Source organism: Peromyscus leucopus, chromosome 13, assembly GCF_004664715.2.
Source record: "Peromyscus leucopus breed LL Stock chromosome 13, UCI_PerLeu_2.1, whole genome shotgun sequence".
NCBI lineage: Eukaryota > Metazoa > Chordata > Mammalia > Rodentia > Cricetidae > Peromyscus > Peromyscus leucopus.
Window position 1 is genome coordinate 41,291,793 of NC_051074.1, and position 27,462 is coordinate 41,319,254.

General features: G+C 39.7%; 1 protein-coding gene across 1 annotated transcript in view; it reads left to right on the forward strand.

Annotated features, from left to right (window-relative positions):
* The window catches only part of Abca12 (ATP binding cassette subfamily A member 12), a 165,477-nt gene that overhangs the window by 68,722 nt on the left and 69,293 nt on the right, over positions 1-27,462 (forward strand). Inside the window, exons 7-14 of the mRNA XM_028870100.2 lie at positions 1,072-1,250; positions 5,262-5,374; positions 10,789-10,858; positions 16,413-16,531; positions 17,490-17,596; positions 24,323-24,579; positions 24,678-24,790; positions 26,287-26,408. Of these exons, the coding sequence (XP_028725933.1) occupies positions 1,072-1,250; positions 5,262-5,374; positions 10,789-10,858; positions 16,413-16,531; positions 17,490-17,596; positions 24,323-24,579; positions 24,678-24,790; positions 26,287-26,408 (1,080 nt within the window). The remainder of the gene's footprint in view (positions 1-1,071; positions 1,251-5,261; positions 5,375-10,788; positions 10,859-16,412; positions 16,532-17,489; positions 17,597-24,322; positions 24,580-24,677; positions 24,791-26,286; positions 26,409-27,462) is intronic.

Genomic DNA, 27,462 nt, shown 5'->3' on the forward strand with positions numbered 1-27,462 from the left:
GAAATACTTCTGAAAGACCTAGCTAGACCATGTGATTAAAAAGCCATAGCTTTGCTGGTTTGTTGATAGCACAGGTTATAGTCATCAGGTAGATTCATTCACAGTTAACCATCCATCATAACTAATGTCTATTGCTTTGGGGCAGAATCTGGGAACACTTTATTCTACCACATACAAGTCTAATAGCAAGCACTTTGGTGAATGTATTTCTACTTGTGCCATGACTATATCTATAATATACTGCTTTTATTTTTCTACATAAGTTAGTTTTAAGGGATCTCCACCAAAAAATAGACATCCTAGTAAAAGATATGGGGGCAATATGCCTGCATCTCCCAGGAAATGTAATAAGAAAAGTAAAACAGCATTACTTAGGGTCATCTGGACACGGAAAGGAAGCTGCACTTATGAATTCACAGTGATTATGGCAGCATGCATGAGAGTTATGTAAGCTCAAGCCAGACCAAATCCTGGCATGGAGAGGAGGACGTGAAGTGCCCCCCCTCCCGTCTAGAAGTACTGACAACTGATGGATGCAGGAGAAGGAAAATCAGTTTTCTTGAAGAGTAGGGCTCTTGATAAGTTGACACACTCCAGGGGAAGGCCACACACTTGAGAATATATGGACAACACAAATTGGAATTGATGGGTAAAAAAAAAAGACACAAAGTTGGGTGGACAGGAAAGGGGTAGTGGTTGTGGGAGGTATTGTGGGAGCTGAATATGGTCAAAACACATTGTATTAAATTCTCAAAGAACTAATAAAATAACATAAAAAGAAAAACATTCAGAAATTAATTTGGTTTTAGACAGTTAACTTTAATTTCTGAATATATAACTTAAAATATTTTATATGAGTATCATTTAAATATGCTAATATCTGGTACTCTAAGGGGGGGGGAACAAAGTCGATGATGTGGAGAGATGTTTGCAGTTTTTCCAAGGAAAAGATGACTTCAAACTGAGGGAAGATGAAAAATATGGTTTTAAAAAACTATTTTCAGAGACAGTAAACCACACGACTACAAATGTTAAAGTATCATTTCTTTCTCTGTGGTTTGGCTTCTGAAGATGTCGCATGACCCTGACAACCAGAAGAGAGTGTTCCAGGGACTTGCCCAGGTGCTATCCTTTTTCTCCCAAGTGCAGCAGAGAAGAGAAGTGTGGCAACTGCTGTCGAGTTTTCCAGACGTGTTTCGGAATGACACCTCACTGAGCGCTCTGTTTGGCCTTCTTCGAAAGGCAAACAGGTGAGTTAATGGCATGTTAAATGGAATGCAATTGTTCACAAAAGAAGTCTCTAAAAGTAGTTCCTGTGAGAGTTACTGTCAGGAAGGTCATTTAAACACTGGGAAATGAGCATCCTACTACAGATTTGAGCTCTGGAGGGGAATGTGTCTGTTGAGTAAAGAAGAAAGACACATTGTGTTTGCTCATCGAGGTCTGCAGGCATCCATGAGAAGTAAGAGGAAAGCTCACCTCAAAACTACACATCGTTGTGTGTCCTAGAGTTTCCAAGAATGAGGTACAGAGTAGAACCTACTTGAACCAGTAACACAGGATGATTTGGGGACAACCTGAACTCTATGCACATACCACTGAGCTAACTCAGAATAAAATGTCTCAGTGGGGTTTGCTCTGTACCGTTCAATACAAAATAGCCCTGTTGGTTGAAGTTTGCTCTAGCCACCTAAATGGGATTGACTTCCCTCACAAACGGTCTTTCTACGTCAACAGATGGTGTCATAGTTAGGGTTTCTACTGCTGTGATGAAACATTATGACCAAAAGCAAGTTGGGGAGGAAAGGGTTTATTCGGCTTATGCTTTCTACATCACTGTTCATCATTAAAGGAAGTCAGAGCAGGAACTCAAACAGGGCAGGAACCTGGAGGCAGGAGCTGATGCAGAGGCTGTGAAAGGGTGCTGCTTACTGGCCTGTTGCCCATGGCTTCCTCAGACTGCTTTCTTATAGAAGCCAAGACCACCAGCCTAGGGAATGGCACCACCCACAGTGGGCAGGGCTCTCCCCTATTAATCACTAATTGATAAAATGCCTTGCAGGCTTGCCTACACCAGATCTCATGGATGCCTTTTCTCAGTTGAGGTTCCCTCCCTTCAGATAACTCCAGTGTGTGTCAGGTTGACACACAGAGAGCACCACATCTTCCAATGAAGAGCAACACTAGTTTTGCTCTTAGATTGTTTCTCAATAAAATGGAGGCCTGTTTATATGGTGCCTTAATCTCAATGTTTATTTGTAAAAACTAAAAGTTGAAGGGAAAACAAATACCGATACAAAGAATGAGTGAGCAAAATGGTTTATTAATGGATTTGAAGTCCAGTAAAAATGAATTCTAGAGTCACGCACTGCCATGGAAAAATTCAATACCACACTGTCAACAGAATCTAGACGTAAAAAGCCCTGCTTGAGAAGCTGAGGGAGGAGGGTGGTGAGTTCGAGATCAGCCCGTGCTACATAATAAGGGCTCATCTCCTCTGTCAACACTCATTGACACCACTTCCATTTGGTAAATATAGATAGTACTTAATTGAACACTAGAATACACATTCCTGGTTTTAATGCCTTTGGATAAAGACTCAGAAGAAGGCTTGCTCCATCATATGGCAGTTCTATGAGTAATATTTTGAGGAGCCTCTACTGAATTTTTCCATAGGGCTTGATGCACCGTTTAGGGTTCCTAAAAACAGTGTAGCAAGGCTTTGCTTTCTCTCTATCCTTGCCAACACTTCTTGACTTTCGTTTGTTCAATACACATTTGGCCATGTGTTCTCTTGAGAGAAATATCTTTTCAAATCCCTGGCCATTTTTAACTTTCAATACTTCACAGTAGGAATTACTTATATATTTCGGAGGTAAGTCTTTAACGAGGTATATGTTTGTAAATTTCTCCTCCCAATCTGTTCATTGCTTTTACAAGAGAGTGGCATTTGACTTTTATCCAATTAAACAACACTGTTTCCTTAGTGATCTGGTAAATGTCTATCAATTTATATATTTGCTATTTCTAATAGGATATTACGACAGGGTGAGTTTTTGAATACTTGGCATGTGGTAAGGTGACAGGAACGGACAGCTCATCCTTAATTAAAGGATTTAAAACTTGTGCTTAATTTAGTCTTTCGAAAACTTTTAAATAAGTTGGGAACATCTTGAATGTGTGATTTGTTTTTTCAAAATTCTGTAAGTTTAATGAAATTTAAACATAGTGTAAAGCATCTTAATTAAGAATGCCAATAGTTTGGGGCTGGGGATGCGGCTCAGAGGTGAAGAGTACATACTGCTCTTACAGAGGACCTGAATCTGGTTCCCAGAATTCCCTCATGCAGTTCACAACCACTTATAACTCCAGTTCCAGGGGATCCAACACCTTCCTCTGGTCTTCAGGGACACCTTCATTAATGTGCACCTACCCTCTCACACACATAATTAAAAATAAATCTTAAAAAGGGAACAGTAATACTTTGTTTCAACAGCTCTATGTGGCCAGTAGGTAGCGTCTTAGAGCTGATCGCTCTTTAATTTTATTAGAAAAAATTTAATTCATCTCTACACTAAATTATTCTGTTACAAGTCATTGTTTTCAAGTCTACAGAGATGGCTCAGTGGGAAAGAACACTTGCTATACAAGAATAAAGACCTGAGTTCAAATCCCCAAAATAAACATCTTGACAGGGCTGTGCATACGTGGGATCCCATCACTGGGGGAGGAGATGGGAGGACTCCAGCAGTCAGTCTGGCTGAGCTCAGTTTGCTAACAGATCTTGGATCTCAGTGCAATAAGGTAGAGGTGACGGAGGAAGACATCTTAATATCCTCTTCTGGTCCCCATCTCTATGTGCGTGGACATGTGCATTTGCTAACTCACACACAGGTCCTCTCACTTTGTCCCTTACACACACACCACACTCTACACACAATCATCTTCACAGAAGAAATACCTTCTAAGAACGATATGCAAATGATGAAATTTTATGTTTTTAGTTAAATAGAAGTCTGTGTTAGAATTAATTTTGTTTCTTCTAGCTTTTTGAAATGTGATTGTTAGAAAATTTAAAATTAAATATCTCAGATTTTTTATTGGAATACCATTTTAAAGTAAAATCTTTATTATTATTATTATTACTAAATTGATAATGTTGTTAAAAGCCACAATTTCCTCAAAATTTTCATCATGAAATTATTGTCTCAGTGCCTCATTTTACTCTTGGTTACACAAATTAAAGGGACGAGTGGCCGGGTAGAAATCTCATCTCCTTCCTTTACCTCTGTTTTTTGAGTTGTAATCTATATAGTAATAATCTTCAACATCAGATCAGGCTGTTAAGATTACAATAATAATTAGCAGAAATGAGCAATCTCAGAAGGGTATATGAAAGGCCATACATGGTTCCTAGCTTTTACGAGGAAAAGGTGTTGCTGGGATACGAGTCATGAAACTTTTGGAAAATCTTTCTTTATGTAGAAAGTGACTTGTTTTGAATAATTTGCATTTCATATAATAAATAATGGGGGAATCTATGATATAAAATAAATATATCTTGATTCAAAGTATCATTAAAGTATCAAACTCAAGCAAAAGTGATTAGCTTCTTGTTTGTGCCCGGTGCGGACTGCCCGTCTTATTGCTTACATGACTCTTAGAAAGCCAGTGCTGGGTGTTTTGAGATTAATTTTGAGATGCATTTGAAGTAGCGCCTGTGGTCCACTTAGGGGACAGAATACAGTCTTAATTAGCACGAGTTCTAATTTTTAAAAAACATTATCATTTCTTTAGCAAAATATTCATATATATGACATGCTCATGTAATAATTATTCCTCAAACTAGATCCAGGCTTGACTTTTAACAAAAATAGTTTCTAGTATTTAATTTTGTCTTCTAATTAAAAAAAAGGCTTCATTTCAGTGTTGGTTGCTTTATCCTAACCACTTGTTTATGATTCTTAACAGGAAAACCCAAAAGCAAACACCTGACAAGACCCTTGCTCCCTCACTGCAAGGTCCTTGAGTACAAGTCTTTACAATTCTGGAAACATAAAGTTCTCCATTCTGGTTCAAGAACAATGTTGGGAGAATTTGTGCATGAATAGACAATGAAGTAATTAACTTACAAAAGCAGCATCTTGTCTTTTATAGGAATCATTTTCTATACTGTAGCCATTTTCTCCTTGAATAACCTTTTGTTTCTGTCTGTAAGGCCCACAACACAATCTGCCTTAATCTGTTCCTCTCCTCATTAGGGTGCTGCTGGTAGTGCAGAAGGTTCACCCACGTGTTCAAAACGACGAAGGATTCAGCACCCTCCAGAAGTCTGTTAAACATCTGCTGAACACTCTGGACTCCCCAGCACAAGGTATTGTATTTTCATCTCACTGAAATAGATGCAGCATCACAAAACCCATCAGAAAAATGAAGCAGAATACAGCAGATGCAATCATGGATACACAGCATTATTCCCAGAGGAGGATGTATGCTATCTATAAGTCCATGCCTTGAGTTGAAATGTGAAAGGAAGCCATGGCCCCAAAGAGGATGAGTTTTCTTTATGTAAAAATGAACCCTCTTACCTTGCAAACTTATTTTTATACTTGGGATAGAAAATGAATATTAGATAGTAAGCATCCAGAAATAATTTCTATGATTACTCTTTGGAACAAAAACCTAAACTGAATTATAAGATTTGTAGCCTTATTTTATTTTTTTGAAACAGGGTGTCACTATGTAGCTCTGACTGTCCTGGAAATCACTATGTAACCTAAGATGGTCTTGAATTCACAGAGATCTGCCTCCCTCCACCTTTCAAGTGCTGGGATTAAAGGCATTGGTCACCACACCTGGCATGTGTCCTCATTTCTGAACTTGAGTGAAAAAAAAAATCAGAAAGAATGTTTCAATGGAAAAATATACATTCATCTAACCTCTTGAAAATACATGGTAGATATCAGAGCATAAATAATCTATCAGTAAAAGTCAATCACCCCAGTGTGACAAAATATAGCATGTTGCAACAGAGTCAGAAAATGTCACCTTTGAATATATAGAATGTCATTACCTAGGAATCACATGGAGACAGTTGGGTGGACACATGCAGGCACACACAAAGGTTTAGAGCTGTTAGGAGCAAATCCCCATTGCGCGAGCAAACACAGGTTAACATTTACCTCTTCTGAATGAATTCAGAAGTATGCTTTCTTGTCTGCATTTGCCAGTTTTTAAACAAGTAGACTTCTGCTTTTGGATTCTAAAGAAAGCATCCTGCAAGCATCAGATGAAAAGCTGACTGTTCTTGTATTGTCTCAGGTGCCTTATGAAAAGCAGGCTTTAGAAGCCCGTGAAGAGTTCTCAGTGCAGAGAATTCATGCTTAGATACCAGTTTCTGTTGGTAAAGAGACATTTTCTATCTATAGCTACAGAACTAATGGCTTGCTTGCAAGGTTGATTGTTTCTAATGTTAATGTTTTTATGAACACTGGAAGAGGTTTACTCTCTTAAAAGTCTGGGCTGGAGAACCAGGCAGTGTGCTAATTATTTCCTCTTTTGTTTGTACTATTTGCATTTTAAAGACTTGAGAACTTCACATTTCTCTGACCATTATCTTTTATTATACCTTATAATTAATAATAATAATAACATAATTAATAATAATATTAATCAAAGTGATCAGCTTAAGATTTTCTCCTCCTAAAGACAAAAGCTTATTCATGTCTTAGAAGCCAGAAGTAAACAGTATTTCTTATTAACATGACAGCAAAACCTTTTCCTGGTGAATGATATAATTCAGGTTTCTATATTTCCATATTTAACAATGGCCAAGGTTTATATCTATGACTGTGCTAATGACCTTAGAAAGTATTAAAGCATGCCATTGGATGGTTAAGATGACAAAAAAAAATGCAACCAGAAAAGGTATTCTTATCTGTAAAATTGGATGTGTTTAACTCCTCTTTGTTATTAAATCTATGCACTTGTGAGGTCATCCATCTGGGGTAGCAGTGCGGATGCATTCAAGTCTGTTTCCCTAGTCATTAATTCCAGGCCCCTACCTGCTTGAACAGAAATTTCATGGCCTTTGAAAGTTTTCCACAGGTATTTCTAGGGCTTCTTCAGGAAACTCAAATTCAAACCAATGATGCGAATTCATCTACATGAGAGCCTCTGACCACAAGTGCAGAAGCTTGTCGCCTCAACCAGGTCATTGAAGGATAGGTACTGTTACCTAGGTTTTACACTCACTTAAGGCAGAGTGAGTCATAAGAGAGTTGGTCGGCTCCTGCCGGTCTCACACCAGCATTCTTTCAAATGAAGAAAACAACAGTGCCGTCTGTGTCAACACTAAGTGATTTTGTTATCAAAACCCTTCTGAGATATTATCCCAATCCACAGCCAAAGACACTGGCTTTATATGTGTTACTCCGCCAGCAAGAGGCCAGTCAGAGAGTGGACCCTCGACCTATCTATTCTCAAATCCAGGTCCCTTAGCTTTTTTAATGGATGACCTCACTCATGTTTCCTTTCAGAGACATAGACACACTGGGTTACATAGTTTCTCATTGGGACACGCCAGTATCTGCTGTCACCAGATCACAAAACTGTTCTTATCTCCTACCACTGATGGGATGTCACACGCCATGACATACTTCTTCCCACATGACACATTTCATAGCTATCCACTAATGTCCTACACATCCGGATACCTCACTTCCTGCTCCCTATGACATGCCTCAGATCCAGCCTGAATTAGAAGCACACTTAGCACATCTTTCGAAGCCTCCACACCAGCCATGAAAACACAGAGATGTGGTTGTCTCCTCTCTTTGTCTTAAGGGGTCTAATTCTGTACTCTGCCCAATCTGGGGTCCCTAGATCCTGGATACTAAGCTCTAGCGGTTCCTTTTATGAAGAGTGAGTTTCAGGAGCAGAGGTCACTTTTGTGAAATCATGGGCATGTGCTTTTTTGCAAAGTCATAAATCCAGTGCAGTAATATTTTAATGTAGAAAACAAGGTGGGCAAGATTACTTTGTGGGAAGCACTTGCCTTGAAAGCCTGATGACTTTCCCATGTGTGTTATGGCACATACATACCCACATGTGCACACATACTGTACATGTGTGTGGTAATAAATAAGAAATTAAAAGTTGATTCTTAAAACAAAGTAATCCTTCCTGGTTTCTAGCCAGCACAGCACAGATGTCTTTGCACATCCATGTTTACTCTTATATTATTCATAATACCCAGGATCTGGAAACAGGCCTTATGTCCATCAACACAAGAATGGATATAGAAAATAAGGCGCATATCACCAGGGAGCATTATATTAAGTGAAATAAGCCAGGCTCAGAAAGACAAATATCAAGTTTACCATTATATATGGAGCCTATGTTTAGGTTTAGGTAGAAAAATAGGAGATAGGTAGCGATAGATAGATTAGATAGATAGATAGATAGATAGATAGATAGATAGATACATAGATACATAGATACATAGATACATAGATGATAGAAAGGAGACTATGAAAAGAGACAAAATCTCTAATGGGGGTAGAAAATAAGAGAATGGTGGGGGTGTGTCATGGAAGCAGAAGTGTGCTATTTGGAAGGATGGAGGGGTTCAGTAAGCAGGAGAAAGATGAGCATGAAGTAAAGCAGTGGAGGGTAAACAGGTACAAAGTATAATAAAAATATACATACACACATATGTATGCACCTATTATATATATATATATATATATTACACACACACACACACACACACACACACACACACACACACACACACACGAAAATGTCACAGTGAAGGGCCAGCAGGATGGATACTTGCTGGGTGCTTGCTGACAAGAATCATGGCATGATCTCAGTCTGGGACCCATAAGTAGAAGTAGAAATCCAACTCTCAGAGTTGACTTCTGATCTCAACACTCATGCTGCAGGATGCATGAGAAGCAATAAATGAATAAATGAAAAAAAGTAGAAAATATCCCAACAAAAACCTTTCCTGGTATGCCACCCCCCAAAGTAATAATAATTAAAAGAAACTTGGCTGATGCAAAAGGGTTATCTAGATGTCTGTGGGCATCATTTTTCACATGCCTGAATCTACAAAAGCCATATAAAGAAAAGCTTGCTTTTCGATGGTTTTAACATTTTCCTATTCATTTTGGTCTGTTTAGTATACTGGGAAGAGTATTTCTTCCAAAGTACTTTATAGCCCTTATAGACAAAGGGGAAAGTTTCTGTTTAAGTTTGGGGTCGAGTCTCACTGATAACACGAAGTTAATTTCTATTAGTTACTCACTTTAATAGCTTGATGAAAAAGAGACACTCCATACCCAGAGAATGTACAAATTCCAACAGAACTCCCAAGAGCCTCACACAGAAGTTCAAAGTGAACAAGAAATGGTTTGGGAAATGATTTTGCATACCTTTCCATTGAAAAAAATATAAGTCTCAATAGATTTCTGTCCTTAATTTTTCAATATATAGATATCAGTAAGTAATAATATTACTATTACTGACTGGGATGTTTATTCTGGGTGCCTTTGTTGCTGGTCTTTTAACTTGATGATCCATGTTCTATAGGTAGGACAATAATATTCAATTGCCCTTTGGATAAACCTTAGAAAAATCCACTCCACTGAACAGGAAAACTGAAAAGGCCACTCTGACAGTTACTAGAGGCCAAACCAACTTAGACATGAATGATACAGAAGTTGGTTGGTGGAGCAGTTTAAATTCTGGGATATTCTTCTATATATACATTTATTTCATTAAAACAGAAAACATTAAAAAAACTATGGTGTCTATATAGCTTTGCACAAGGACCTTTTCACAAGACTGTAGGACACATGACCTGGAAACCATGGGAGAACCAGTCAATCTGCTAGTTTAAGGTCCTACTAAAATTAGTGAGGCCACTGTAAAAATGACAGCATCCAAGCATCCTGGCCCATGGTGAGCAGCATCCAAAGATGAGGCTGATTCCCTTCCTGAGCAAGATGGCTAAAAGCCCTGGATTTAGGGTTTTCATTTTTGCCATGACTGCTTAAAGAATTTTTCATTTCCAGTTTTTCATGTTGTTTCTACACCCACTTCGTCTGTACAATTCACCTACATAACAAGCAGAGTCAGGAACCTTTTTAACCTCCGGGGTTATGGTGTCTCTTCACGTATGGTGTCATTATATCCAGCTTTTGGAGTTGCCCTCTACCCTCCACACCTCCTTGTTTGAGATAACAACACAATCCTGTTTAAAGTGGCCAATGCTTGTTCATAACTGGGTCCAGTGATCGCGGCCTGCCTTTTGAAAGAAAGTACAGATTAGTGAAGGCAACTGTTTCCTAGGTCTACATCTGAAGCGCCCAAGTTGGGGTGCGGGGGTAGGGAGAAAAAACCATCCAGTGACACATTAGACCAAAAGTGGTTTCATTTGATTAACCAATGGTGATCAAGGTTCACAATCTTCATTATAGTGTCTGAAAGTCACCTATTAAAAGAGGTCTCAGCACAAAATAATATGGCGGTCTGGATGTGTGCATGAAAAAAGTTGTTAAAAATCCCATAAATTGGGATTATTTTAATCAATAGACACCATTTCCTAAAAACACCTTAAATGTTCCCAACAAAAAGAACGTGAATATCATTTGTAAAAATTTTGCATTTCTCACTATTAATCGGACTTGAGATGATGGTGGGGGGAGAGTGGGGGCGGTGAGGAGTAAAAGTGTCTTTGACTGAAAACATTCTATGTTTACCCATGTCTTATTGCTGTAGGTGACAATTCAACGCACATGTGGAGCGGTGATGATGAACAGGCATTGTCTCCAAGCAGTCTGGCTGCCCAGTAAGTGGTGTTTTCAAATTGTGGGTTACCTGGCTGAATAAACAAAATTGTTTATAAACACCATTATCTTATCAGCATGGACAACCATGCAACCATAAAATAAAAGGAGATTATCAAGCCATAGTGGAGTTGAAACTAATTTGGGCGTATTATTCAATATACTTTGGGTGGACACAGCATGAAGAACTCTTCTTGTTCTAAGACTGCATGACTGACGTAACCTGCCATGTCTGGAAGGGCTACTCAGTGCCTGTGAGTGAAGTCTTGTAGGAACTTGTTTCCAGACTCATGAAGTCTTTCTCTGTGGAAAATATGTAAGCATCTGTGTTAGCCTGCTCAGTTCCTGTCACAAAATACCATGGACAGGGCAGGGCAGCTTATCAATGATGGAAGCTTATTCTTCACATTTCTGGGTGAGCCCAGCATCATGGTGGTGTCTGAGGAAGCATGCCTCCCAGATCATGAAGGACACCTTTCCAAGACTGCTTTTATAGGTCACTAATCTCATTCTCAAGAGCACTGCCCTCAAAGACCACACCTTCTAAGCTCATCATCACCCTGGTAACTAGAATGTCAACATATAAAATTCAATACATTCAGACCCTAGCAACATCCAGATTTTTTAACATTGCTAATTCTTTAGAGTTTTAAAGAGTCAAGATATTTTAAAGCTTAATCAAGATAATGCAAAATTTGTCTGCTTTCCGGGATGTTCACATAAGAAAAACAAATTACAAATCATTTAATTTTGAACTTCTCCAGGAACTGACAGTGGACACCATGGTGTCTAAAGATCAAAAACGTGAGCAGATTTTGAAGGAACTCATAATTAGGATTGTAGCTAGAGTTTTCCTGCCTTGCCCACAGTCAGGACAAATCTTTGTCACCCGCCAGCCCGACAGCCGCTCAGACCCAAACAAGTAAACACAGAGACTTATATTGCTTACAAACTGTATGGCCATGGCAGGCTTCTTGCTAACTGTTCTTATAGCTTAAATTAATCCATTTCCATAAATCTATACCTTGCCACGTGACTCGTGACTTACCGGCATCTTTTCATGCTGCTTGTCAGGGTGGCTGCTGGCAGTGACTCCTTCTGCCTTCTTGTTCTTTTATTTCTCCTCTCTGTTAGACCCACCTATACTTCCTGCCTAGCCACTGGCCAATCAGGTTTTATTTATTGACCAATCAGATCATTTGACATACAGACCATTCCCCAGCACAGCCAAGTGCATACCATCTCAGACACCTGCACTCAGGCTTGTGGTCCTAATCATCCTCTATGCGGACCTGCTGGGTAAAGCCATGAGGAACCTGAGAATAGGCTCCCACAGGACATACAGATCATCCCACAGCACAGGATAGGGAATGCAAGTCATTTCCTGTAGTATCAGGCTTAGGTACAGCTCAGGGTCAATTTAGAAACTAGTTGGTTTTGTAGGTAAAGGCTGCTTTAGCTTGATAAATCATGCTGTTGCAGTTCTCAGGATTTAGTCACACCAAAGACATCTTTGCACTACGTGGAAATTTGCACAGGTAAAATCTATGAGGAAAAAGGCAAGGACAGGCTACTCAATGGTCCTAAAACACAGTGAGGGAAGAGCTATGAAGTTCCAAGAGTGTTGTTGCACAGTAAAGTGACTAGATATGGCAGTGATGTGCAGCACATTTCAAAAAGCGAAGGAGCGGCTGGAGAGATCGCTCAACAGTGAAGAACACTGGGTGCTCTTTCAGAGGACCCGGGTTTCATTTCCAGTACCCACATGGCAACTCACAGCCACCTCTACCACCAATCATAGGGAATTCAATGTCCTCTTCTGGCTGCCGCAAGAACTGTATGCATGTGGTGTATAGCCATACATGCAAGCAAAACACCCATGCACATAAAATAAAATTTTTAAAAAATGAAACAGGTCTTACTATGTACCCTTGGCTGATTTGTAGCTTGCTATTTAGACCAGGCTGGCCTTGAACTCACAGAGATTGGCCTGTCTCTATCTCCAGAGTGCTAGGATTAAAGGTATGCACTATCACATCCAGCATAAATAAAATAAAATATTTTTAAAAGCTAAAAGAAAGGATTTTATAATTCTTTTGCCACGAAGAAATAATAAATGATGGGAAGACAGGCATACTTAAAATCATTAGATAGCATATAATGTGTACATATTGAAACACTACATTGTATCTCATAAATGTGCATACTTTTTGTTTTTACATCCCACTGAAAATAAACTAAATTAGCAACAAAAGAATACTTATTTTAGCCGGGCAGTGGTGGCGCACGCCTTTAATCCCAGCACTCAGGAGGCAGAGCCAGGTGGATCTCTGTGAGTTCGAGGGCAGCCTGGGCTACCAAGTGAGTTCCAGGAAAGGCGCAAAGCTACACAGAGAAACCCTGTCTTGAAAAAAAGAATACTTATTTTAATCATTTTTCCCCTAAGATAGAGTTTAATGGAAAGGTCTCTAACCAAAAGTAAATTCTGGGCAAAGCCCACTTCCTGTTTCCTCTGCCATTACTTCCCTCCTCCAACCCAGGTGCTTCTCTCACAGAATTCCTGGGCAGTCCCACTTCAGCTGAGTTGTCATGTTTTAGATAGCTAGGCCTTTGACATCCTTCCTAGACAGCCATCACACATAATAGTTTTTCTTTTCACCAAAACCCTTTGAATTGACAGTGTAGATGATTTGCTGATGCTAGGTATCCCTACCAGAGCCTCCCGACTTGCACAGCATTGACAATACTCAGCATTCTGTCTTGCAAATTCCTCGGCAATTGCTGTCAGTTTCCTAGCAGGAATTCAATACTGGTAAGATGGTCTTTGTCACGATTGATGAAATCAAGGCGTTTCTTTGACCTTTCCATTTCCATTTTAAAATAATTGCACAAAATGCAATGGTGCCACAAGATAATAAGGCTTTGGGTTTGGCTCTTTCTAATAACAGCTACTCAGTATTACTCTTCTCTAACACTTCTCTATCATTCTTTGTGTTCTAATGTCCTTTTCAATTTATGTGCATGTGCACGCCTGTGCATGTGTGCACACGCATGTGTGTGTGTGTGTGTGTGTGTGTGTGTGTGTGTGCCCATAGCCTACCTTTTATGGTAAACACCTTAGTGAAAAATACAGGATTTTGTATAAAGGATCTTAACTTGCTGATTTAAAAGAATCACAAGGTATTTATGACAAAACAGTGGCTTGTGTATATAGTCTAAATTTGTGAATATAGCAAGTTCATTAAAGCAAACGTAAGGGAGGGGCTTATATGAAACTTCTGGTTCCCTTCAAATCCAACGGAGAGTTAGGCCAACATTTTGCCCCTGAACACTGCTGCCTGGGGAAGCTGGCTATCAATGTTGCACCCCCAGCAGTGGAAAACACAGAGAGGGAAAGTTCAAAAAGGTGAGAACCGTGAGAACCTTCCTACAGGAATCAGTCCATGTGAAGGTGTCCAGAGACGCCTCATCGGCAGACAGGTTGAATGGTTAGCATCTCTGCAGCTCCCTATATCTCTTTTACAGATGAGTGTATCTACTCAATGATGCACAAAAATGGAAATGTTCGGTATTCTGTGATGTAGATATTGTTGGTGTAAGCAAAGGGTGGAGCAGAAAATTAAATGGATCATTCCTTCAGGGTGTGCACAAGAGACACATTTATCTTGAAATCTGTACTTGCTACTACAAAGGAATGGAATAAATGGATTATTCACCACCATCACCATCACCACCAAATAATGGATGCCTGTATTTACTTATACTTTCATAAATTGTTTGTTTCTTGCTTGGGATTTTGTGTCTCTAAATCTTGTCTTTATCCTTGGAATCTTCTAACACAACTTCCCATTTCCATTAATGCTACCATACATTCCAAAACAATGGCTGCCATATATATTCCAAAGCAATGCTTCAGGGTCCTTTCCTTTCTTCTCCCAGCCTCTCTGTCTCTTTCCTTACTTCCTTCCATTCTTATTTCTTTCTTTCTACATTGATCTTATGACCTTGACTGGCTCATACCGTGGGTTGAGGGACAGAACATTAAACTTACCTGCACAGAGGCATGACTTGGTATTCTATGGCTAACCTGTACAATGAAGTTAGTATTGTTGGCTGTTGTTAGATTCCTGGTGGGTTATTAATAGTTATAAGGTGGTTTGATTTGAAAAAATCTACCGAATAGATGGTTCCTTTTATTTAAGCCATACAAGTTAGTCTAAGCCTATATTCTCCTGCCCTTTATTTGTGAATTGATAAATGGCATTGATTACCTCCAAGGAGGCTTTGATTAATGATGAACCAAGCCGTCTAAAGCTTAAAGATCTAAGGCACCCAAAAGGGGCATTTTCTACAGTCTCTTGTCAAGGAAATGCCTAAGCAAGAGCTTTTAGAATGAGTGCTATAAAACAAGAATTTGTGATTTAGCAGAATGACTCTGTGGGTAGAGGCATTTGTTATACAACCAGGTGACCTGAGTCCCATCCTGTGACCTAGATGGTGGAAAGGAAGAACCAATTCCAGCAAATGTTCTATCTCTGTCCACCCATGTTCTGTGGACTATGTACCTCTTATTCCCCCACAATAAGTAAATGAATTTTTAAAAAGCCTGGGCAAGTAGCTCAGCGGAAGAGCCTTTGCCTGGCATGCTGGATTCAATCTCCATCGCCAGAAAAAAAATTAAAAAGAAAAAGAAACTGTTTAAGACATGAATTATAATTAAGTAATAGTCAGCCATATGACCAATAAAGTGTTCTCCTGCCACCACGTTGGAGACTTTTCCTAGTGTTGGTTTATTTCTTTTTAATATTCCTTGAGGATCCAGGGTTGTTAGCCCACAATTCAAACATCCAGAGGTTTCTTTAATATTAGTGCACTTTCCTCTATCACCAGCTGTGTTAGGAGAAGTCTCACCCACAAGCATTTGGATACAATGCAAATGAACATGCCACAGGACTTGTTACTGGTAACTTTGCCCGTTGTTCATTGTAATTCAAAGCATGTGTCTTCGAAACAGGTCTCAGCGTCGATCCTTTCTTTGTGACTTAAAATGTAGCAGTAATGGAAGAAGCCGCAAAATAGAGATGCAGCCTTATGGCTGAGGTGGCTGGGCAGGGAGTAGACACACACACACACAGAGACACACACACACACACACATATACATACACACACAGACACACACACATATACATACACACACATATATACACACACACATACACACACATATACATACACACACATATACATACACACACATATACATACACATATACATACACACACATACACACACAGACACACACACAAATACATATACACACACAGACACACACATACACACACACAGACACACACACATACACACACAGACACACACACATACACACACATACACACACACACACACAGGAGCATGCACTCAGACATGTGCCTCCTTTATACAGCACGTTTTGGTGAAAAAGGAGACCCAGTTTCACAGGGGTTTCAGTACTCCAGCCAACAAATCACAGTTTAAATGATTTTCTTTAGTCACATATTCTCTTCTAATTTATAGGCTCCTGATCCTGGAAAATTTTGAAGATGCCATCTTGAACATATCATCAAATAGTCCGTATTCTCCTTACCTGGCATGTATAAGAAATATGACTGATGACTTGGCCCGGGGATCCCCAGGTGATACTCTCAACTCTGCTTACTTCTGTTCTGAAGGGTTAAGACACGAGCTTATCAAAGGAAGAGTTCTTAAAACCCTTCTCTCATATTTATACTCCAGTTTTAGTTAAGTAATTTAATATTAAAATAGAAGTTCTAATGTCATTATGCTATCCTCTTGCTGCGTCTTGAACCCTGTGGTCACCTGAACAGATTTTAGTAGAATGGTTTCAGACTAGACAATGTGATGAAGGTAACCTGGATGAATGTCCCGAGATTCCAGAGTCATTAGGAGCCCATCCAACCCTTCACGATATTTTCTGTGTCCTTAGTGCCCCTAAGTTGTTGGAAGGGTTCCAAAGTTCTCACATATTACATGAACAAAGGCCTCCATGTGCAGACTATTCCCTGCCTTCACACATTTAATTCTCATTTTTTTTAAACCCATGTCAGCAACCATAAAGACTACAGTCAACCCAAATGGTTCTCACTATTCTCTCACACGTTATTTTTTCCTAACCCAAGTAGTTTATGAAACACAGTATCAAGCAAACATTACAACATATATCTAAGACTGGAGTTTTTTCCCAGATATTAGTCAATTATGGTTGAAAGTATATACTTGGATGCAATGATTATACAATCTATTTCTCCTCCGTGTATTCCTACCTAGTATGCCCAAGAGTCAGAAATAAAAACATTATTTAATTCACAAAGAGCCAAAGCTGTGCACTACCTTTACTAGAAACATTTTTTATCTCTAAGCAGCACATCTGTGAATATTTTAAAAATAATGAACTCTATAGTCCGCATGGTTCAAGGAAAGGTTAATTTTCACTCATTTTATATTTATATTGAGCTACAGTATTATCCTAAAAAAAATTCTTTACTGGTAAGTCAGGATAAAGGTCTCTTGTAGATGTGCCCCTCAAGTCACCTTGTGGTTCTCACAAAGTAATTCTTCCTCCTTCCCCTGCAGATAATCTAAGACTTCTCCAGTCCACGATTCGCTTCAGAAAATCTTTTCTTCAAAATGGCTCCTATGAGGATGACGTCCCTCCATTTCCTGAAGTCCTGAAATCCAAGGTAAGCCATGGAAGGGAATAATAAATAAACGACGTGTTAGGAAGATTCGGTTAAAATATCTGATGACTGCAGACGAGCTTGTTTCACCTTCAGCTCCTCTCCGGCCCAACAATGACAGAGTTGCCTGGCTTTACGTAATGGTTCTCAGTGTCACCTCAGCACCCGGTGGATCCATAAGAGCCCAGTCACGGTGCTCATAAGCATCCATGAACACGTCATAACAGGGTTATCTTATTAAGCTTCGTAATTTGGGAGTTTGTTGTATTGTTTTTTTATTTTGCCCCACAGTTAGCTTTTAAATCTACAAAAGTAGATTTTAAAAGCTGTATCCTGACTTCCTGGTGCACAAAAGCCTCAAAAGTTAACGTATCTGTTTTTCTTGTCATCAGGTTAGAAACTAATAAGTCATATTAAAATCCATGACCCTGAACAGGGAAACGGGAACGGAAATGTAGAGATCTCTTAAGCCTGAGCCAGCAGCTCGTGCTCCTTTGTCTAGTCACACACAGTGTGCAGATTATCACAAAATTCATTTCTAAAGCAACTCTATTGAGTTTTGAAAACAGTTTTCCTGGTAAGAACTGCAGTTTAATTGGATTTATGTAGCCTGGGATAAAGTTAAATTAGAAGTGGTTTATTTAGGGCAAGCAAGTGATTTGCTGTGCGGTAAACAAGCTGTAATTAAGCAGGCATGCAAAACATTATGTCCAAGTATATTACAGATAAATGTGCTCATTAGACTACCTACCTTTTAGCCCCAGCATCCTACATGAATCAAATTTTGTAATGTACTTAATTTAGCATTATCTTAATTTATGCAAATGAGAAAGAAGTCATACATTCACCCAGAGAGCGCTTATCTATCTTTCAAGAATCAGTGTAAACGTCACTCCTGCGACATTAGATTATCACCTTTGCCCTGTTTTCCAGACATCTGTACCTCTTTCCTTTATTGTATATAACTATGATATCATCCTCACTGATAAGTCAGGGTAAAAGTCTCTTTCCGATGTGCTCAACAAGCAACATCGTGATTCACACAAAGTCATTCTTCCTCCCTCTTCTGTAGACAATGCAAGACTTCTGCAGTCCATGATTCACTTTAGAAAATCTTTTGTTCTGTTTCTTTGAACTGGCTCTTCTGAGGACAACTTCCTCTTTTATTTGTAAGACGTAATCTCTATCCCAAAATTCTTATAATCTAGCCAGCAGAGAAGGCAGGAAGACAGAGTCACAATTGTGGCCCAGTGAGATAAGTGATGTGGTATGCAGACGGACGGGGTTCCGTGTGTAAGGATGGGCTATCTACCTCTGATTATGGGGTTCAGAGGTGGAAGGAAGAAACTTGGCCAAGAATATAATACTTATTCTGTGTCTTGAAAGTCGTGTAGGCGTAGGTCACATTCACACATTCCAGACACAGAAACTTGGGTTGATAAGAGGTCAGAGGCATGAGCCTCAAAGACAGGCACAGGTTCCCTGAAGTCATGGGAAGGTGAAGGTAACTATGGGAAAGGAAGGGAAGGTGCTGTGGAGGGTGGCCATGCCTAGCTCCTAAAGACTGCTCTGTTAGTAAAGGAATTGAGTTTGGTCTTGAATGCATCAAATATGAAGAGGGCAAATTTTTCATTTTTGAAAGAGATTAGATTGAAAGAAAGTTAAGTGGGCCATGTCTGAAATAATCTAAACAAAAAACCCCTAATACATAAATAATAATACATAATAAATAAATAAATAAATAAATAAATAAATAAATAAATAAATGCAAGCACTGCCTGTTTAGAATCAGTGCAGAGAACAAGACGGGAGAGAGTTTCAAGTCCAAGTTCGGGAGGTCAAAATGAGGTAAGGTACAGGGAAGCAGGAGCTCTTGGGGCTGAGATGCTGGCCTTTGGAACTCCTTACGTAGAATTACAGTCTACTGAATGTATGTGATATCACTTCACTAGAAACTCTGACAAAAGCAGGCCTTCTTCATCTCCCAAACCACACATCTCTAAAACTAAGGGTTTGACTCCCGAGTGTATAAATGAGAATATTAAGGTAGAATGCCAACAATAGCCCTGTGTTTTCTGAACTGCTACCCAGCACATGCCCGTGAAAGAATGAGGCTGGGCTCCTATAGTTTTATAAGTAGGGAGGCTGCCATTACTTCCTGCTGTCCCGAATGTGGCATGCATGTGCAGTCCATAGGCCTCAAATTTTATTCACAGCTTTCCTTTCAGCAGGGCAAACCCTCCAAAATACCAAATGTTTGCCCAGTAATGATATTTCCTTCTGTTTTCCAGCATTCCACACTAGCCTACACATGATGTTCTTTCCTCTCCTCATTGTCTGTTTCTCTCTCTCTCTCTCTTGCTCTCAGTCTTTTTGGTGGAAAGATGAACTTCCTTTGCACAAAATAAAGTTTCTTATACTGGGCAGGAACGCAGATAATAACGCTATTCAATTTTGAAAACAGACCTCCCCTCCACTTCTATTTACCATCCAAGGGCTCCTGGGTGTTGTGGATTTATCACTTAATGTCCATGGTATTGAATCTTCATGATCATATTAATGAAAATCCTCATTCAGATGCATTTGGGAGTTATTGGGCAACAGGGGAGCCCTTTGTAGCTGGAAATGGAGTTGGTTATGGGTCATTGTCCAATTACAGGCCTGAACCTCTGCCTGAGATGAAGGAAACAGAGCCTTTACCCGGGCTTTGGAAAACCAGTGTTCTAAAGTTAGTGTATACTTTGTCTAAGACAGCATCTCACCGTATAGCCCTGGATGGTCTGAACTTACTATGTAGCCCATACTGGACTTAAACTCATAATCCTCCTGTCTCTGCTTCCTGAGTGCTGGGATTACAAGTGTTCAGACCACATCTGGTTTTACTAACAAATACTGTGTGCATGTGTATGCTTATGTGTGTGTGAATTGCAGACATAGGAGTTTCTGTTCATGCACTGATGTGCACCCATGCTGAAGACAAACAGAACTTCTGGTGTCTTCCTCTATTGCTCTCCACCTTGCTGCTTTTCATCAGGGTCTCTCACTGAGAGGGAAACAAGTTCTTGGGATCTCCTCTTCCAGTGCTGGGGCTGCAGGCATGAGTAGCCAGGGAATGTTATGGCTTCAATCTCAGATCCTAATGCTTGAAGACCAAGCAATCTTACGCACTGAGTCATCTCCATAGCACCACTAAGAAATCCTTTAAAAGAGAATTATAATCACTGGGTTTATGTTTATCATTAACACTCTGTTGTAGAATATTATTTTGAGATGTTATATTTGTTTATGCTTTGGAACATTTGTTTAATGATGCAAAGATGTGTTACCTTTTTTTTAATGTTGCATTTGTTTAACTGTGAAGCTGTGTTACTGTGTCTGCCTAAAACACTTGATTGGTCTAATAAAGAGCTGAATGGCCAATAGCAAGGCAGGAGAAAGGATAGGCAGGGCTGGCAGGCAGAAAGAATAAAATAGGAGGAGAAATCTGGGAGGAGCATTTGAGGAGCGAGAAAAGAAGGGGCCAGCCACCCAGCTACATAGCAAGCCATGGAGTAATAAGGAAAGAAAGGTATACAGAAATAGAGAAAAATAAAAGCTCAGAGGCAAAGGGTAGATGGGTTAATTAGGGTTAAGGAAAGCTGGCTAGAAACAAGTCAAGCTAAATCTGGGCATTCATAAGAAAGAATAGGCCTCCATGTGTTTATTTGGGAACCATGTGGTAGGCCCTCCAAAGAGTGAAATAGCAAAAAACAAACAAACAAAACCACAATGCTCAAAGCTTCTGAAAGGGCAATGCCTGTATTGCTCCTAGAATAAAGCACTGAGTTATGACACTTGTGAAAATCTTGAGATTCCCCCCTGGTGACTGTCTGCTTCTCAACACCCCCCATATTAGTCACCCTGACTTACATTCTTGTTTTAGAGAAGCAAACCAACTTCAGTAATGCAGCTAAGTGTCAGATACCTCTTTCTCTGCCCTTTATCTCATCCACCACGACTAGACTATATGGACTTTTATTGTTTTTTTTTGTCCGTGGATACTGACCTCGCGGCTACCGAACCGTTCTCAGTGTCCATTCAGTAAGTCACTGAAGCTGGCTGCCCCTCAAAACTCAGTTAAGAATGTATGGACCCAACGTTATTTATCCTTGTTCAAGAAGCCCTCAAAAAGAGGCCAAAGTGATGGTTCTTAATACAATTCAATCCCCAGTGCCCACATGGCAGCTCACAACCCTCTATGACTCCAGTTCCGGGGTATTTGGAAATCTCTTCTGGCCTTTGAGGGCACCAGACCCACGTATGGTGCACAGACATGCATACATGCAAAACACCAATACACACAAATTAACTCATAAAATAAAATTCAGATTTTGAGAAGGCACCAAAGGGCAGGCAGTGGTAGTGTGTAGACATCTGGCTCCATCCATTAGAGGTTTAAACATATCTAGTATTTGGAGAAGCAAAGTCAGAAATAGCTTGTCAAACACGTAGTTACAGTGTGCAGAATGACCGGGTCTGGTCCAGAATGGAAAATTTCTCACAGCAATAAGGCCAGCAAGTAAACTTTGCATACACTATGAAGTCATGTCAGACTTTTCAAAGCCACGAGTCATTTGTGTTACTCAATACTGTGGGAAATGAGTCAATGATACTCGTTCTTCAGGATGGTCAAGTGATTGGCTTCTGTGGCCTTCCTGTGCTTACTGTAAACCTCTTGCTAAAGACACATCAGCCTTTCTTCCTCAGTGATACATGAAGAGGAATGCTGGCAAACCTATGCTCCTGTTGGGGAAGAGATCATTTCTGTTAAAATATAACTTCTGACGGGAAACTAAGCTACAGTGAATAACACTGACGTTTGCTTCTCTGGGCTTTTTTTTTTTTTTTTTTTTTTTTCTTAAAACGAATAGCTCTGGGGTAGCTTCCACACACAGCTGAACTGGAGTTCCCAGAGGCAAATTCTTTTCTCCCTCAGGATGTATTAATTGGGAACATATCCTGAGGAAACATAGCACATGGTGAATGAAGTTCAGGAATATACTGGAGAGCTCAGATCGTTGGAGTTCCGGCATCTATTATTCTTCTGGGTTTGGGAGTAGAAGTCCTTTTGAATATTTCCATAGGACAAAAGTGCTTAGTTTTTAAAAATAGATCAGAAGGCAGAAGACAATGTTAATAACAAGGCAGACACGTGAAAATCAGGTCTATTGCCATGAAGTTGCTAATGCATGCTACAGCTTGAAGACTTAAAAAAATGTTGATTAAATTTTAATTGTTAAAAGATACCATACCGTAATATTTAGATCATAACCATTTTTTTTAGCTGTAGGGTTCAGTTAGGTTAATTGCATTCACATTGTTCGGTAACCAATCTCCAGGATCCCTTTCATCATGTAAAATTGAAACCTTTTCTATTAACGAACTCTCCCGTTCTCCCTCCCCCAAGCCTCTGCAAGTTCATAGTCCTTCTTTGACTTCCTGTGTTTAGGAACTGCATTCCTCTAGGTCACTCATAGATTGGAATTATATAGTCTTTGCAAGTGGCTGATTCCATTTAGCATAGTATCCTCAAGGTTCATTCATGTTGCAACAGCATATCCTTTCCTATTTAAGGGGACACACACACACACACACACACACACACAGGTCAAGAAATTTTATACTTAATTTGCATTTTATATCTTGTGTAAGGGCAGAGAGAAGGCAGATTTGGCTTGAACCTTTTACTGCGCGTGCACGTGTGTGTGTGTGTGTGTGTATGTGTGTGTGTGTTTAGACATTGTTTCATTTTTATGTATATTCTGGTTATCCATTCATCCCTTGAGTTGTTCCTATTTCTTGGCTATTATAAATAAGGTTTCTGTGCACATTGGTATATGAATACTCTATGTACTATTTTCCATTCCCCGAAGCATATACTCAGAAGTGGAACTGGGGCTCATATGCTTATTTTATTTTTGAGTTGTGAGAAAGTACAATACTGTGGTCCATACCAGCTGCACCACATCACACTCCTACAACAATACACCTGGGTTCTAGTGCCGGAACACCCTCACCCGCGCTTGTTATTTTCTGGTTCTGGTTAGTTATATAGCACAGGCGCCATGATGGATATGAGGAAGAAAGGCCTTTGTAAAAGGTTCCAGCCAATCTGCCTTCTCTCTGCCCTTACACAAGATATAAAATGCAAATTAAATATAAAATTGGTTGGCGTGACTGTGATTTAAACTGTATCTATAAAACTACTTTCCCCTCTAAATTTTAAAGATTTATTTTGGTTTTATTTGTTTACTTATTTGTTTGTTTTGTGGGAAGGAGGGCACATACATGCTCGGGTGTGTGTATTTCACGCTTGCAAGAGCCAACGGAGGGTCTGATACCTTGGAGCAGGAGTTTGCCAGCCACCTGGCTTCTCACACCGGTTCTTGGTTATGAACTGCAGCCTTCAGTACTGTGTAGCAAGCTCTCTAAACCCCCAGTCATTTCATTATCCCCCTTAACTTTTAAAACTACATTTGAAAAACCTGCAGATCTGTACCACTGAGAAAAACAAGCCTAGTGGGGTCTCAAGGTTTTTTACAGGATCCCTAGGAGAGAACAATACAAACGGCAAAAGGCATTCCTGCGTTATAAAGCTAAGCCCAAGGCCAGCTCACTAACGCACAGGCAGACACACATGCCGACGAAACATGACTCATCTACTCTCTCTTCTTTCCCCTTTCTGGGAAGCTGTCTCAGCTTCGAAACCTGACAGAACTTCTCTGTGAATCAGAGACTTTCAGCTGGATCGAGACCTCTTGCCAGCTGTCTGAGGCGAGCTTCAGCAGGCTGTGTGAAGACCACGCCTTTCATGTGCAGCTGATTGAAGCCGCTGAGCTGGGCGCTGATCTCATCACTGCCTTGCTGGACCACGACAACATCATCTCTGCAAAACTGAGGGATTTGCTTACTGGAGATCCCAGCAAAATTAATCTAAATATGGACTGGTAAGTTTTCCTATCATCTTCTTCCTTGGTGCAATCCTGTCTCCAGAAAAAAAAAAAAGGTGATACCTACTTGAATTTATTCTTCTGTTTTGTCCCAGGCTCCTGGAACAGGCGTTGCAAATGAATTACTTGGAAAATATCACGCAGTTAATACCAACTGTAGAGGCCATGCTGCATGTCAACACCAGCGTGGATGCTTCTGAGCGACCAGGTGTTTCCCCGCCTGGATTCTAAAGGCTTATTAGGATGCATGTGCTTGTCACACTGCAGTTTAAGAGAGGCTTTTTTCCAAAGTTCCCAACCAAACCTGCTCTTCTGTCAGCCCTGACAATGAGGAACCTGAGGCTTTCAAGTTCAACTGCTTGTCTAAAGCAGACATAGCGAGTTAGCAGGGACTGAAACCCGAAACAATGTTAGAGCAAAAAGATTTCCAAAATTTAGCAAGTTAGACCATTTACCTGTTGTTTCTAGATTTGGTAAAGTGCATTAGAGAGTTTGCCTGTGTGAAGGAGGGTGAAACATGCTTCCTTCTATGAGAACAATCTGATCCAAAAAAAAAAAAAAAAAAAAAACCAAGCAACAACAAAACCTGAAAAGGAGGCACAGCTGTGTGCAGAAATCTCAATTGAGAACTCTCTATTGGTATTCTAAACATGATACATATTGCAATACATTTCTACTTTGCATAATACCTAAATACTGAAGAAAAAGAAATTCTGAATTTTAGACAACAGTCAGACACAAAATTGGAAGGACATGAAGTCTAAAAATAAAGAAGGTGTGTTGTATGAGGGTCACTGAGTATAAAAAATCAAGGCTGGAGAGATGCTCAGAGGTTAAACATGTACAATGTTCTTCCAGAGGACCTGGGTTCAGTTCACAGCACCTACCTGACATCTCACAACCATTTATAACTTAATTCCCAGAGCATCTGACACTCTCTTAACTCTATGGTCACTACACTCACATGGCACACAGACACACATGCAGGCAAAATATATATATATATATATATATATATATATATATATATATATATATAATAAAAATAGGTCTAAAAAATAAAACCAAAACAAAACAAAGAATGTTTCCAGAGATTACAATCTTCTAAAAAACTAAAAATATTGTTTACCATGTCTTAATTGGCCCAAATGTGAAACAATTATAATTGCCATCCTAAAAGTGCTTGAAATTCCTCCACACATTCAATTTACAAGTAATGTATGATTGTAAAAACCATTACGAACTATCGTGTTCTGAGCAAAATTAAAAACAAATGTTTTATTGTCGATTTATCAAATCTATTCCCAATTTGACATATCATATGGTCCTAGATTAAAAAGCATTTTGATTTGATGTGATGGTTTAAATCAAGTAGAGACGTATTTATTTAGTGGATTGTGTGATCAAAGTCTATGAGGAAACCCTATTTTCCTTGGATCAACTTTGGGTTGCAGACACCGCAGGAAAATTTATAACCTAGAGCAATCTGTTAACTCAAGTGAATGGCATCATAATAAGAACAAGTCTAAATCAGACAGAGATAGATCTGAAAAGATGCAAAGCTTGCCCAACCTGGGAGACATCTGCTTCCGGCAAGGCATGTACTTTCAGTACGTTGTAGTCTAGAAGTGATGTTACTGTACCCAAAAAAGAGCAGCATTACAACTGGGGTGTGAATTGTGCGTCTGTGTGTTTTCCTTGCAGGCCAATTAATAGAGATGTTTAAAAACGTTGACGAGTTGAAAGAAGAGCTGAGGGCAATGGGAATGTCCAACACCAGTGTCGACAAGCTGCTAGCCATTCCCATCCCGGACAACAGAGCTGAGGTAGGGGTTCGTGGTGGAGGACGTAAAGGCAGTTTGTAGAAGTTGATGTAACACCTAATAAAGTACTTATCAACAAGACACTGGGGAGTTGCACATGAATTGGATCAATTTTCCATGCAAATGGGAAAGGAAGTCTAAATCTTAAGTGACTTTTGAAGAGGTATTCTGCCTGTGTGTGTGTGTGTGATACTGGAGATTGGATCTACCACTAAGATATATTCCCAGCCTTAGAAGGGAAATTCTGAAGCAATGTCACTACGTTTCCCATTCATTGATTGCTATTTATCCTTTGCCTCACATTTTTTTGTTCCTCACTTTTCCTTTTCTCCTCAGAATGTTTTCTTAAACCAGCAGTAATTATATCTACTATTATAGTAACATTATCTGTTATCCTACAGTGATATGAAGGTCAAACTTCAATAACCAGGTTAGGGGGAAGCAAGCATGGAGACATTTATTCTTTGTTGCAATAAAACTAAAACTGAATATTCACTTCCATTTTGTTAAAGTCCCAGGAAGAGACTTAACACATACAATAGGTGTCATCAGTGGAATCACAGAAAAGTTCATGGCTATAGTAAACTTTTTTTTTTTTATGTGAAAATGAATAATGTTATTTTCTTCTTAGCAGATAATACAGTTTTCCACTCACAATGCCTTGTCTTTCATCCTACTTCCAAGTCCATTGTCTGGAAGTGTCACAGAAACTCTCCAAAAGAGCTGCACAGCTTAAGGCCTCATGTGACAGAGGGTGTCATTTCTAAGCACAGCTCAGTTACTAACCACAGCTAGATAACGTTCATGGAAAGTTCCCTCTGACAGACATTAGAGTCGCTGCTGTCCTTCTGATTGGTTCCCTACCCAAAACTTAGAGCTGCTTTGCCTTGGCTTTTCTCCCTCCCCTGCTAGCAAGTCATCCCCACTCACCTGTGCCTTTTGATCTCGCCTTTCCATCATTTGATTCAGTTTTGTAATCGGGTGCTCGGCTTTGGAAGCCATTGTAGTGAACAAAAGTATAAATGGAGGGCACACAGTCTGATCGCCACTTTTAAGG